Below are 14679 nucleotides of genomic sequence, written 5' to 3'. Positions count from 1 at the left end.
GGGTAGCCTACTTAATTGATCAGTAAAGGGCATAGTGGGGCTGGTTTCTTCACTGAGCGCTTATCCTTTAATTTAATTTGAGTTTATTTGATTAGGACAATGCACATTAATCAACATTTCAACAATGTGCCTCAATGTAAATATGCCGGAATTAGCACAATAGCTAAATTTCATCCGTATTCCTATGGCAGGTACTCACATAAAACATAAAACAACAAGTTTTAAAATTACAGGATGTCACAAAACAGTTATCGGGACACTAAATGAACTGACTTACAAACAGATTTTACACACAAAACGTTTGTGACATTATAAAAACAGGATGAGGGGTGAGGCCAAAGCCCCCGGGAACGGGCATCAAGTGAGAAAACAGATTATTCATGAGTACATGACTGGTTTGTTTTTAACCAATGTTTAACTGTTTTTTAAAGGTACAGTAGTTCTCAAGCTCCCTAATGTGAGCTGGTAGTTTGTTCCAGGACTGTGTGCCTCTGACAGACACTACCATTTGGCTGAATTTGTTTTTACGTCTCGGTAAGTCACCCATCTAGTTTGTGCTCTAGTATTTATCATATAATGGGTTTATTTTTTAGAAATTTGAGAAATGATGGAGGGGCAAGCCCATTTTTGGTACTCACTATAGGGGGTTGGTTTACTCCAGAACCATACATACTGTTTATGTATATGTTGAGGAGCTGCTGCATCAAAATGAGTTGTCTTTCCCCAGACATTAGGGTTACCATATGTTTTTTTTATGATTACAATCCATTTCTCTTTTGCTGTGGCTCAGCACTTAAATAACCTTTATCGGACTTGATGGTTTAGTCACAGACTTCCCAAAAAAAAATTGTTTTTCTTTCACAAATGTGGGAATGAAATTGCATTAAAATGTACTAAACGGTGAAATTTATCTTGCCTGGCTCAGCACCCCTAAACATCCGATCCTAGAATCGCCCGTGTTTAACTCAAAATTCTATGAAGATGGTTAATGTTCACTCTGTGGTAATACGAGGCTGTAACCACAAGGTGGCAGCAGAGGAAGCCTTATTACACCGACTTCTTCACAGACTCAAACTGTGGTCCCTCAGAGTAAAACAAGCACAACAAAGAGCTGTCTGCCTGCTTCTCATTAACTGTAAGTTACACCATAAATAATCCAATCACTGTGGCTGAAAAATCAAATAAACACTGCGCCCTCTTGTCTTCGTCCAGCTGCGCTCTGTGACATGTTTTTACGTTTGTTGTTTATTTCTATCTTTCTGCGCACGTTAGATCATTGAAGAAATTGTTTACCGAGAAATAATGCACCAATAATAAGAACCACATAGACTCTTGTAAGTTTTTGTTTTTAATTTAACAACTGTTTATAACCATGGAAACTCTTAGTCTTTGAGCAGGCAGGAGCAGAAACAGATGCGTTTTTATCGCAGTGGTTTCCCGCGCGTTATATTTTTCAGTAGCACTTTTAGTAGGCCTATTCCCTTTGCATGGCCTCATATTCATTCAGCAATAATTTAGGCCTACCTTTTCTGGTCTGAGTGGATATTCCTATAGATAAATTTAGCATTAAAAACGTTAAGAATGTTTTAATGGGACACATTGTTGAATGTATCTGTGCATGGCTGAATTTGAACGCTTTATATAGCCTAAACTATTTCATTTAAAAAAAAAAGTCTTATCCTTATTCTTATTCTTATAGTTTCATACATCAAGACAATATAATTTATACGTGTAACTACAAATGGAGTTTATTATGAAGGGAATTAAAGGCCGATCGTTGTAGCCTGGTTTTAGTGTTATTTTAAGAAAATAGAGTACAGCTGCTCTTTCTTTGGGGCATGATAGATTTATGGATGTGGTTGTTGTATAATGGATGTGGGAATTAAATAATCGTTTTAAGTAATTAAATTTGAGACATGCACGATTATTCCCATTATTTCTCTGAATTATTACATCTGCATTGTTTGAAGGGGATTTATTTTGTGGCAGGTGTCTGAGCAGCAGATCAGAAAGGTATAGGTTATTTTTCAGAACAAGATATGTAAGCTATTCTCAGCCACACAGCCGAGACACTTTGATCTGTTCATTAGTTTAAGCCAAAGTATTTGGCAGATCAGATAACAGGAGCCATTTTAGGCCTTAAAAAGCTTCAGTTGCTTTTGAAAGCAGATTCTTTCGCTCAGCCTGAGGCGATGAGGCTTTGGGGGTGGAATTACCTCATCCTGAAATTTACTCCCAATAAGATCAATGTTTTTGTTTTAAGGTTATTTACTCACCAACCTCTTCGCCTCAAACTTTAAACTCAATAGCAATTTATTTTGTACATGTTTATATTTTAAGAGGAAAGGTAGATAAAAAAATAAAGATTACTTCATTCTTATCCCGATTGATCATTGTCTTACATAATTTAGAAAACTGTCCAAACTCTTTTTATGTACACCTTTTCACTCACCGTACTCATTTTGCAGATATCGCCTATAAACACCGTACTTCTAGGTTTTCACTGAGAAACTCCAGATGGATTGTTTTGATTTATCTCACTCAGGTGTATTACATTCTTCAGCGCATGCGCAGCGCGCTAACGCCAGGTGAAGTCTGCAGTGCAAATCCCTGATGGTTTCAGTGAACCGCAGCAGTGTGTCAGTGGGATTGTGTGACTGGAGCTCTGCAGATGTCTATGCTGGAGAGGATAGACTGGAGGGTGAGTTCACTCATGGATTTTCCTTTTATACAGCTGACTTAGTTTATACTACCGACATGAGGGTATTGTGTTTATCGGTTTTGCTGCTGATTCGATATGTTTTATTACTTACCACCGTAATCACCTGTTACTAATGGCGCAGCGCCGCGTGCGCTCTGAGTAACCGGTGATTATTGTCAATAAGGCAGGGCTTCATTCTCAGAAAAACTTGGAGAAATTTGGTTTGAGGCTATATGGATTACAAAACTGTGATGCCTCTTATGGTCAAAACTAAAACAGACTCACTTCTGAATAATATCTGTGCATTTTTCTTTTTCCTTATATCCTCTGACAATCCATGCAGATTGCATATACTTCCTTATATGCGTATTGTACTGTATTATAATATTTTAAAATGCGAAAAAAGAAGTGCAGGAATCATATGACTGCGCGTTTATCTACCAGAATAAATAAGTAGCTACATAACGTAATACAGTTTTTTTTAGCCTATTAAAAATATTTCAAATCACGTGCATAAAATCGAATTTTTAGGGGGCTTTTTGGGGTCTACTTTTTTATTTAGTTGTCAAGAGGCCTTAAAATAAGAGACCACCTTTAGATTCTTGTGAAAGCATCATATTGTGAATTAAAATGTAAAGTTTCATATGTTTTTGTTTTTTTTACGTAGTTAGAATATTTTTTTCGTAGCAAACCATTTAAAAACAATCACAGTGAACTCCACCATCGATTTGTTTCTTATTTATCTGGGCATGGCTCCATTTAATCTGTTCACCTGACATCAGCTGGGCCGCTTGTCCCTGTAGTCTCCTGTAATGAGAATGACATGCTGAGCATCAGGATCGTTCGAAACACCGTCAGGCCAAGCGTGACTAACCGCAGTGGGATCTGCCCTGTGTCCCTTCAACGTAAAACAACATTTAATCAGCGCGCATCACAACAAGCCAAAGACCAACACGCAAAAATAAGATAATCCCCCTCATCGCCCACGACCCGTTGCTCCCACACACAGCCGATCAGCACAGCGTGGGTGGACGGACGCCATAGGCTGTTAGACAAAGGTCTGTCTAATAATCTTACAAATTATAGTCTGATGTTAAGCAGCCTGCTCTCCGAGTGATACAAAAACAATTAATGAATGGCTGTATAATACACAGTGCATTCGTTTGAAAAATACATTTAATGCTGCATTTTAAAAGTTAGAACGGGTTTTAATGAACTAACAAAACCCCAGTAAATTAAAGAGTTATTTATAGGTCTTTATAATAATAAAAAAAACTGATAAAAACAAACATCTTTTGTCCCCATTGTGAGGTTTGATGCATATCAAAGCTTCAAAGCTCTCTTGTTTTGGACGTTGCAAAGCTCCACCAAACATGTAAATGAAGTGAAGAAAGACTTTTTTGTTGGGATCCTTTGAGCTTTAGAGGTTTAGGGGAGAATGCTGCTGCTGGGCCCTCGGGCTTATTGCGGTTTGAAACAAGCACTTAACCACCTCAGTGAAACACCAGCATTAGACTGTCACGGGGTTATTTGGAGGCCTATTCAAGATGAGAAGGAGATATTTGTTGATTATTTTCAGCTCTGAAAATTAGTAGAAATTATTTACATTTGGTAAAACACAATGAGAACAAGGATTAAATTAAACTAGAGTCCACATAAAGGATACAAAGAGTGGTATTAATCCTCATTGCGTTGTCCTTGTGACAATGACAATAAAGATTTTCTATTCTATTCTATTCTATTCTACTTTAAGGCCAACAACTGATCTCAGCAAGAGATAATTCACCATTTTCACTTAGGTCTGATATTACTTATTATTTGAAAATTAATTGTTTTTCTATAATACTTGGAACAAAAAAATAAAAACTAACAAACAAAAAAGTATAAACTTTGAAAGAAATTTTGAATAAAAAATATAATTATAGTTTCGTAGTTTTAGTGAGCCTCTTAGAATTGCAGTTCCTACCACAACACGTTTATTTCTCCGCAGTTTTAACGTTACAAACGTGTCGATTCTTTTATTAACTGTTCAGGTGAAATTCTAGAATATCTGGATCCGGGCATGTGATTGGCCAAGGGGCATTCCGATAAACATCATACCTCAAGCACGAGCCAAGCAACCTGTCACTGTGACTTTTTAATTGGAATAATGGTCCTGTTGATTTAAAATGTATCAGACTTGCATCAGATTGAAAGATAAAATGCATATTCCCCGCGATAATTTAAAATGAGTTGTTTCTGAGTGACTAGATTAATATTCAAACATTATTTATTCGTAAAACGATCTATAGGCTACTTGAAGTATTCTGAAAATCAAAGGCTATTGCAGGTTCTTTCAAATGAAAAGCCCTGGTTACATGTGACCGACGGGACTACAAACAAACACTGTAAAACAAACTTGGTTTGGTGGTGATAAAAGTGATAAAAGACTTGACTCAACGTAAGCCATTGGAAGTAGAATATAGTAAAGTCAGGGGGCTTCAACGCCCGACAAAGTAAATACGGACAGAACTCTGATTGGACGCATATCCCGCCAATCAGCAATAATTTCATTTTCCCTTTTCTCTGACATCACCGGGCAGGGTGCCGCCCACTCCGAGCGTCTGTGCAGATATAATACAGTCAGTGCTCATATGTGCACCAATAAGACTGAACATCGCTCTTTTGTCCATGAGAGGGAGTCAAGTTTCTTATATGCACCGTTTTCACCCACTTCCACGGCACAACTACACAGCACGTTGGCCGGAGAGGGGGGAAATATTGGTCCACGACGATTCTTTTCTGTCATAGCGGCTGTGGAAACTCATATCTGTGGTTGGACTGTCAGTCGTTCGGTCAGTTTGCCCTTTCAGCCTCCTTCCAACAACTTCACATCTTCTTCTTCGAACAACGACAGGGGTTCATGATCACCAGGAAGCTCCTCACTTTTCTTTAACTGGATTAACTCGCGAGACACTTTTTTTCTTTTTCTTATTTCTTCCTTTAAATCGGAGGTATTTCTCTCTGTCAGAATGTTGTGGAAATTAGCCGACAACGTCAAGTATGAAGATGACTGCGAGGTGAGTTTGGAAGAGGGAAAAGTTCACTTTGATGAGCATCGAGCAAAACTTTGCTTTTCAATTACGAAAGTGTGTAGATTTTTAACACGATGATAAGATAGGACGAGATAGACTAAAGGACTGCCATCTTAAAATTCTCCTGTAATACCAACAGGAGGGCAAAAACTATAAACATGTTTTTCCAATAAAAAGTTGAGACTGTAAGAGAAAGCTGCATTATTAAGAATAAAGGTATGTCAACAACACTAACAGCACAGCAGTAAAAAAACAAAAAACTACCTGATAGTAATAATGAAACGTAATAAAAGATAACTTGTTTTCCAAGTGTAGCATCAGTTATTACGTTATTACAATATTTAAGTTTATCATCAAATTCAGCTTATAACGACATTTTACACATTTTTTAGTTAATAAATGACACAGTATTCTTAAATAAAAAAAACGCATTCACTTCTATTTCCCGCGCGTAATGAGCCAAATTGTGCATGCATGTAAGAGTTTAGTCTAAATACGCTCTTCTCTAAACTATTATCCTCAGTGGACAACATGCCAGTGGGTAACAGACACTTCACTCCCCTGAGGGGTAAATGTCAACACTACCTGCCATCTTGTTGTCACCTTTCTCAGCTGCCATGTCTCTTCTGTCCCTCAGGAAAGGCATGACGGCAACAGCAATGGGAACCCCCGGCTGCCCCACCTGCCAGCGGTCAGCCAGCACCTATACAGCCCGTCTCCCTCCCTCTCACACTCGGCCAGTTCGGACTTCCAGCCCCCGTACTTCCCACCCCCTTACCAGCCCATCTCCTACCCGCAGTCCAGTGACCCCTACTCTCACCTCGGCGACCCCTTTAACATCAACTCCTTACATCAGTCTCAGACGTCGAACCAGCAGCAGCCATGGCCCGGAAGGCAGGGCCAGGATGGGCTTGGAGCTCACGCGAGGAGCGGACTGGCGAGTCAGATTTTGGGCCTGGATGGAGGCTCGTCCGGGGTGAGGAGGGAAGGGTTCCGCCGGCCGGAGCTGCTGCCCCCGCACGCGCACAGCATCGAGTCCATTGGTGATAACATGGGGATGCACGACATGGGACACGGGTTGGATGATGTTCAAGTGAGTGGATTTGCCTGAATGACATTGTTGAACCTTAAGCTTGTTTGCGTGCATACAAACCAAAAAGCTATCTTGGGTAAATGAAAGGATACCTGAGCAAACAATACAGCTAAAGTAAAGAATGTGGATAGGTTCCTCAAAGGCGGTATTGGATTCACAAACAATCCAGTGTCAATCAGTCAACACCTTTGTCTTGATGTATTTATGTTTAAAATAATTCATATTTAAAATTGAGTTATAAGAATTAAAAAAAATTTTGCATGGAGGCAAAGGGAACAAGTCTTTTAGGCTGATGTTTTACAATTTGACAGGAACCACAGCTGTAATTAGATTCACATTAACACAATGCATATGATTGCTTCTCCTGTTTTTTTAAACAATGAATTTAAATGCTTATTGCCATTTCTTGATAAAAGTGTTATGCAACAATGCATGTGATTGCTAATTGCTGCTTCTGTCCTTTTTATCAGCATGTAGATGACCACAGTATTATTATGGCAGATCAGACAGTCATCAAAAAAGGTGAGTTTCCTCCATGTTTAAATAGAATCTACAGTGCCTAAAAATCAAAGCTTTCTAAATTTGAAAAGAAAAGGGGGAAGAAAAAGTTACTGCCTGGGGTACATGTGCCTTTGTACAGCCAAATAAAGATGCAGTAATTACTGGCAAGGGCTGGAAATTTACCGTAAGGACTGTATTTTTTTTTCACTCTCCACATACTTGGAATTGTCATAACAATTACTTCTATAGTGGCATGTCAGGGCACTCAGTGCAGGAATACAACACAGGAGGAGTCTTGTATTTGTACTTGCACTGCATACACTGGTAATCCTCACAGCCACGAGATGCACTTATCTAAGCTTGATATGATCCACAGTCTATTCTGTTGGTGAAGGTGTTTGAATGGTTGCCCAGTGGGAAAAAAAGGGATCCCTTTCATAAACGACAGGCTATTGACAAGACACGAAAATTGAGCAACCTTCAGTGTTGACTGCGAGAGAAGGGGAAAGCTTTGGATCATCTTTAGGCGGGTTAAGCTTGCAATTGCAGCGCTTTTCAGTCCACGTTCGCAGGAAATTATGAGTTGATCTTGACGCAGTGTTTGGCTCTGCAGAACCAGCTTTTGGCGGGGTGTGGCATTAAGGGCTTGCATGTGAAGGACAGTTTAGTAATTTGTTGGGACATGAACTGTTTTGCAGGAGAACTTAGTCCTGCTGTTTTGTCATAAGGGCTCCATTAGACAGACTTTGAGTCAGAGAGAGAGATCAGCTCGAGCCGAAGTATTCCACCTCTTTGATTTTCTGTGTTTATTCGAACCATACTGGGACAGATAAAAAGATAAGAACAGTCATTCAATCCTGTAAAAAGTCATATAAATGTATTTAATCATATAAAGATGAATTCAAATCATTTTAAAAACAAACCTCATGCTGTAGTTTCTCATTATCAGGCCTGACTAATTCAATTGTTTGTGATATTTAACACTAAATACAGTTGTTGTTTTTTTCCCGTAGAGACTGTAAAAAGTTTAACTATCTGTCAAGACATATTTACTATCAGACATGTATTTACACAGTACAATAAACCAACCAGTCTCCATTTGTTACGTAAACCAGCGATGGCTCATTATATTGTTCCCATGCTTAAGGGCACGCTATGGGCGATCTAGGTTTTCCACTTGTAAACAATGGCATGTCATTCCCAGCCATGTGCCTCGGAGGAGCCCTAAAGTACTCATGTGACTCTGTGATTTCTGTCTCAGTATTAGGACTACGTGGTGGCAGGAACCTTGATCGCATACAGAGGACTTATTATCAGGGGGGCATTCTTGCGGGTGAGGATGAAGATAGCTATGTTTTGTAGTGTGCTGTACTTGTTTTTGTTTGTCTGATGCCTGTCAGTGCTTTTGTGGGGGGGCTATTATAATTCGTCAGGCTCTAGAACCCCGGGCATTAACACACAGAAAACCTAGAGCCTGTGACATCAGGCTTCAACAGCACTGAGATGTATCTGGGGCTTAGATGAGTGGCAGTCTGTGTGTGTGTACCTGTTTGTGGATGATGTCTGGCATGAGGGCGTTTTAGCTATTTCACCAGCCAATGTTTGGAGAAGCACCCAATAGCAGACCCTGGTTTTCTGAGTTGTGCAGAGCTGCACACATGCTCTTCCCTTTGATTAATTAAAAGCCAACCCAGATTATCTTGTGCACAAAAAGGATTATGATTATTACAGAATATATACATACACAGAAAAATGTTTATTTACACATATCTGTTGCAAAACCAAAATATTTCTTTATTCTTTAGTACATCTTCACTATTCAGCTTACCCGTTTTCTCCTTCAACCTCCAGGTCCCGTCACTCTACCTAAAGGCAACGCGCTAGGTCTTCCTTTCCAGAAGGAATCCCTGCTAGGCATGGTGTCAAACCCAACAGAGGTGTTCTGCTCCGTGCCGGGCCGTCTCTCCTTGCTGAGCTCCACATCCAAGTACAAGGTTACAGTAGCTGAGGTCCAGAGACGCCTGTCGCCCCCTGAGTGCCTGAATGCATCACTCCTGGGAGGAGTTTTACGCAGGTCAGTGCTCAGACACTTCAACACAACAGTACTTTTTTTCTGTTGCTGTTGATTAAAAAAGTGTTCCATATTAAACAGAAGCGCTGGCTCATAATAAATGCAGAATCACACTATCTTTGTTATTAGTTTCAGAAATGTTTATTTTCCATTCATGGAATACATTAGTTTCTTCTCCAGATAAGCCTTCTCACAGCAATAATATACAGCAAATTATGGCTGCATCTATAGAAACAAACATTTTTGAGCTGCAAAAAAGAACAATGTGCTGCTAATGGAGGGTGCAAAGTTAGCCAAAGATATCAACATTGAAGAATTCACAATTTTCTAGTTAGACATTTTAAAGCTTTAATTTTTTAAATATGTGACTTAAAGCTCAGTAAATAGGTAAAATATGAAGCAGTTTGTTGTTTACAAAATCAGTGTTTCTCTGACACTTCAACTGGTCTGATCAGGAGTTCTAGAGAGGCCCTGATTTGTGCTGCCGCTAACATTAGCTTAGCTTGTTTCTAGATGCTAAACTTTTTCTTTCGGGCTATATTTAAATCTAGGTTTTGAAATTGGGATCAGAACTGATGAACTAGTGTTAGAGCATCTCTATTCATTATTTCAGTTCTGAATATTCATCAAACTGAAGAGTTCCAGATCTGTAGACTAAAGCTCAGAGGCTCATGGGCAAAGCTTTTCCAAAAGCACAGCTTGTCTCAGTTACTGTAGCTCATCAGTTTTTACGTAAGGTTCGTGACATTCTTTGTGTGGTCTGCAATTTTGGTTCGGAGCTTCCTCTGGGGATAGGTTACATCAACACACTTAGTACCAATCTAAAGCTCTGTGGGTGTGTTTTTGTGCATTTGCCAGGGGTTGCAGCATGGGTACGTTTATCCGAGGCAGAGCAGTTGACCTTATGGCACATGTGTTAGTGTGACGGTCTGCTGAGGGACTGTGGGGTTACTGTACTTACACAACACCCCCTGTCCGGAGCATTTTGTGCTTGGAGTCGCACGTTTGCCACTTCCCATGTGCCTGTGTTAATGCTGACATGCACACACATACAAACACAATCACAGACGTTTTTATGTAGGTCATATAGCAATAGGAGGGGGATCGTTAGCAGAGGGACAGAGAGGAGGAGGAGGAGGAGGAGGAGGGGGAGGGGGTGATGGGGGTGAGGACACTCGTACACACATGCCTCCCTAAAGATGCACCCGCCATGGAGAGGCAGAGCTCGCCAGCAAGTCGGGCGGAAAAATAAATCGGCCTCGGCAAGTGGGGAGTTTAAGTGTTCCTGCTAACGTGTGTTTGAGTGTTTTTTCTGCAGAAGCGTCACTTGTGTCAGTGTTTTTAGGCCAGGAAGCATGTTTGTTGAATTTATTCATCGTCAAGAGTGCAAAAGAAGACAATCTACAGGAAGCAGTTCAAACACAAAAAATACATGTTAAAAAAAGCACGAACATTAGATTTAAGAAATATGCAATGACAATTTAAATCTGTTCGAATATGACTTAAACTGAATGTTCAATCTGGATCTTAGGCAAATGTACAACCATCAAAGCTAAGGAGTTCAGTATTGATGGTCGTGAAATATATCCAGATTACAAGCAAAGAATCTGACGCCATATCAATTCCTTACCCTTTACTTCCCCTCTCGACTCTCCTGTCATTGTGTGAAAAAGTTTGATCTCACATTATCTGTGTCAATTACTCCTCTATTGCAAACTAAACCTGTTTTCTTTGTTGTTCTTCTGCAGAGCCAAGTCAAAAAACGGAGGCCGTTCTCTGAGAGAAAAGCTGGATAAGATAGGGCTCAACCTGCCTGCCGGAAGAAGGAAGGCGGCCAACGTAACTCTACTTACCTCACTAGTCGAAGGTATGGCATGTCACTCAGCAGTGCTTAGCGTAGCACCTTCTCAGGCGTAATTGCTGTTTGCAACGGCTGGAATGTCGCTCTCAATGTGAGAGAACGTCCATCTCATTCACAGAGAATGTGTGTGTGCTTTAGGTAGCATACAGTGTCTTAAACCGTTGTCCAAACACCATACGTTGTTGAACTACCCCTTTATATGAAGACAATGAGAGTGTTGCAAGGATTTTTTAATGGAGGAACTTTGTTTTATTTAGTCAGGTTCCTGTTATGCATTAATTGTATGTTGGTTCCCATAATGGTTCTGTTCATGTAGTCATAATCAGAGCAACTGAGCTGATGTCTCGTTTTTTTAAACATGCAAAAAAACAGATGTATCCTTTCCCAGTCTTTGATATCTTCGGGCTATTACGTATCTGCATAACTTCAATGTACCTGCAGATATGCTTAGACATAATTTTATTACTGATTCCATCATCACCACGCAAACTTCTACTTCTACTAAGCTGTAAATCATCTGTTCTAAAGTTCCTTTAAATGTCTACATTGTGTGACATGGCAGCAGATCTTTGCTTACTTCATTTCTGGGAACTGCGCAGTTTTAACAATGACACTCTACACCTTCACCTTCCCTTGTCATCACTTTGAATGCTGAACAAACATCATCATACCATACCCAGGCAGTAACACTTCACTATGAATAGTTATCACTTTAATCACATCCACCTGCCGTGGGCTAAGGTTGAATATTTCCATCACTATTGCTCCCCACACGCTAAATTTTTATAAATGGGCTGATGGTTTTGTGCAGGAGAATGACTGCAGGCCTGTGTTATTTAGAGACCTTCAAAGCTGAATTAAGCCTTGTTATCTCGTGTTCGGCTCGCCATGAGGGCCTGCTGACCTTAAAGCTTGTGCTTCTGAATAGCCGCCCATTGTCCTCAAGTGATGCACGCTTCTATCAATAAGTGGTGCTGTTAGCGCCGTCAGGCTCTCTTTGCGAGCATTTATTTCACTAAGCCCATTATGACCATGCAAGTCGAACCACCCTCGAGACGGAAATATATTCATCTCAGTAGCTCTTGTGTCCCAGAGCTAGAAGACTGTGTGCAGATGATTATTCTGGAGTTCAGCTGTTTCACTTCATGCGCCTTGATGCTCGAGTGTATCAGGTTCAAAACGAGGCTGCTAGTATAATGCTCTGAACTGATAAAAGTCTGACACCGGACAGATAAGCATTTGATCTTCACTAAGAGTGTTGGTGCAAATGTAGCGATAACTTCTGTATAAATAAAAATATCACATAAATTAAAAGTTTTGTCTGAGATGATGCTTTTCTTTATCTTACTCTCTTTTCTTCTTCTTCTCCTCTTAGGTGAAGCAGTTCATTTAGCAAGAGACTTTGGGTACGTGTGTGAGACAGAATTCCCTGCAAAGGCAATCGCTGAATACCTGGGCAGGCCGCATGTGGAACGCAACGAAGTTAACTCGCGCAAGAACATGCTCCTAGCTGCCAAGTAAGTGTCAAGTCCGGATGAAGCCTTTGATTTGCATAAAAATAGACCTGTAGCAGAGTTGGATTTACCAAGCTGGCATATCAAGAATTACTGATGTGGAGGTTAAATTTAGACTGATTACTGGAGGAGTTTGCAGATTAGATTCTTTGCAGGTTAAGTTATAAGATTGCATGAATCCGGGGATGTAGTTCACTTTCTTCTCGTCTCCTCTAAATCTTTCTTGTTCTTCACTTTCAGGCAAATCTGCAAAGAGTTCACTGACCTGCTCACTCAGGATCGCTCACCTCTGGGAAACTCTCGTCCGGCCCCCATCATGGAACCAGGAATCCAAGGCTGCCTCACCCACTTCAGCCTCATCACTCACGGCTTCGGCTCTCCCGCCATCTGCGCCGCCATGACCTCTCTGCAGAACTACCTGAACGAGGCGCTCAAACAAGTGGACAAGATGTACCTGAGCTCCGGTAGCGACACCCAGGGGTCCTCAGACAGTGGGAGCAAATCTACCGACAAAATGGACAAGCACAGGAAATGAGAAAGGAGAATCCTTATGAACTTGAGAACCCTCCCTGAGTCCCTAGATCTTGCCGCCCTGTCTGCCCTTCTTTGGACATTTTTTTAAAATTGATTGTTAAGTATTGTCATGTTTGAGAGCAGAATTTGTGAGCGTGTGTGTATGTGTGTGTTCTCGCACTGTTGAATTTCTATCATTTTTTTGAGATGTCAGTAAATTCTACGAACTTGTCACAGTTTGCTGCAACTCCAGCCGATGCTGAAGGCCTGTGTCCTGGTCCTAATGGGAGCCCACCTTCTTTAGGGCGTATTACACACCGTATCATACTCAGACCACTATGCAGTTCCACGCAGTTGCCAATGTGCTGAAGCTACAACCATGGGACCTGCTCTTTGTTGACAGGAGGAGCAAAAAGAACAAAGTGCATACTGTTTTTTGTCTCCCCAGAGGACATCATTTCAAGATGAGTTGCTGTGGCTGTGAATTCCTCCCAGCTTCCTCCCCCCTCCTGCTCTGTCTGGAGGCAAATCCACTGATTTCCTGTGTCTCAATGGACTTGCAAAGGACAATTTTTATATGAGAAAGAGAGAGAAGAAAATCCACTCCGTTTTTTTTTTTGTTTTGTGCTCGATTTGTACAACCACTTCAAAATGGTTCCAGTGTTATTGTGCTTTGTTCACAAGAGATGATTTGAATCTTATGTAGGCCTGAATGAGAAAAAGACGAGTTTTGGTTTGTCGGTCTGTGTTCGGTCAGAAACCAGAGACTTTAAAGCCTCTCCAGTGTTCATGTGGATACCAGGCATAGCAATGCTTCCATTGTTACTCTTTTTAAGCAGAAACTTGTTACTTTTGTCACCACTTTAGGTATTCTTCATTCTTAGTATTTAAAAAAACCTGAGTTACCACCAACCTACCACCCAGTTCAGTCCTGTCTGAGTGTATGTATGTTGTGAGAGTGTGTGTAATTGTACATATTTCTTTCTTTAAAAATGTTTTTAATTAGACATTAAATTCCAAACATAGAATTTTATCCAGTGTCTTGTCCTGGATGTAAATATTTTCTAATTTATGTTGTAATTTAATGGGCTTGTGTAAATAATGGTTTCCCTCTGGTGTATGGTTTCACTTTTTATGATGATGTGTTCGACTTTTATAAATGGGTTAGTTTTTTATCGAGTAGAGGTTAGGAAGTGGGCATGATATAATATTTTTTTTTTGGAAATATGTAAAATAAAACTGTTTTAAAGTTTCAGGAAAAATAAAATAAAATGAAAAGAGTCATGCTGGTTTCGTTGCGTCATTGACCCCTTCAGGCCATAGATATGCATGCTTCTCTATGCACTCAGGA

The 14679-nt window shown here is 40.3% G+C and overlaps 1 protein-coding gene across 3 annotated transcripts; it reads left to right on the top strand.

Moving 5' to 3' along the window:
• Nucleotides 1–2595: 2595 nt before the first annotated feature.
• Nucleotides 2596–14361, top strand: tfap2c (transcription factor AP-2 gamma (activating enhancer binding protein 2 gamma)). 3 transcript variants are annotated; one of them, XM_034688838.1, is made up of 8 exons: nt 5404–5760; nt 6413–6868; nt 7339–7390; nt 8631–8702; nt 9221–9443; nt 11189–11307; nt 12677–12818; nt 13056–14361. In XM_034688838.1, the coding sequence occupies exons 1-8, from the start codon at nt 5713–5715 to the stop codon at nt 13348–13350; spliced, it is 1407 nt and encodes a 468-aa protein (XP_034544729.1). In that variant the 5' UTR covers nt 5404–5712; the 3' UTR covers nt 13351–14361. The 3 variants fall into 3 exon arrangements, with proteins under 3 accessions (XP_034544747.1, XP_034544729.1, XP_034544738.1); XM_034688856.1 differs by lacking the exons at nt 5404–5760; nt 8631–8702 and adding an exon at nt 2596–2701; XM_034688847.1 differs by lacking the exon at nt 8631–8702.
• The last annotated feature ends 318 nt before the right edge of the window (nt 14362–14679 follow it).

Source organism: Notolabrus celidotus, chromosome 1, assembly GCF_009762535.1.
Source record: "Notolabrus celidotus isolate fNotCel1 chromosome 1, fNotCel1.pri, whole genome shotgun sequence".
Lineage (NCBI taxonomy): Eukaryota > Metazoa > Chordata > Actinopteri > Labriformes > Labridae > Notolabrus > Notolabrus celidotus.
Note: the sequence above shows the minus strand (reverse complement) of the source record. Positions and strands in the feature narration are given on the sequence as shown.

What these genes read in the sequence shown, in the direction of transcription:
- tfap2c (XM_034688838.1), top strand. Translation starts at nt 5,713, where the DNA reads ATGTTGTGGAAATTAGCCGACAACGTCAAGTATGAAGATGACTGCGAG. An exon ending in ACGGGTTGGATGATGTTCAA is followed by an intron (nt 6,869 to 7,338) that starts GTGAGTGGATTT and finishes CCTTTTTATCAG; the next exon opens with CATGTAGATGACCACAGTAT. An exon ending in AACATGCTCCTAGCTGCCAA is followed by an intron (nt 12,819 to 13,055) that starts GTAAGTGTCAAG and finishes CTTCACTTTCAG; the next exon opens with GCAAATCTGCAAAGAGTTCA.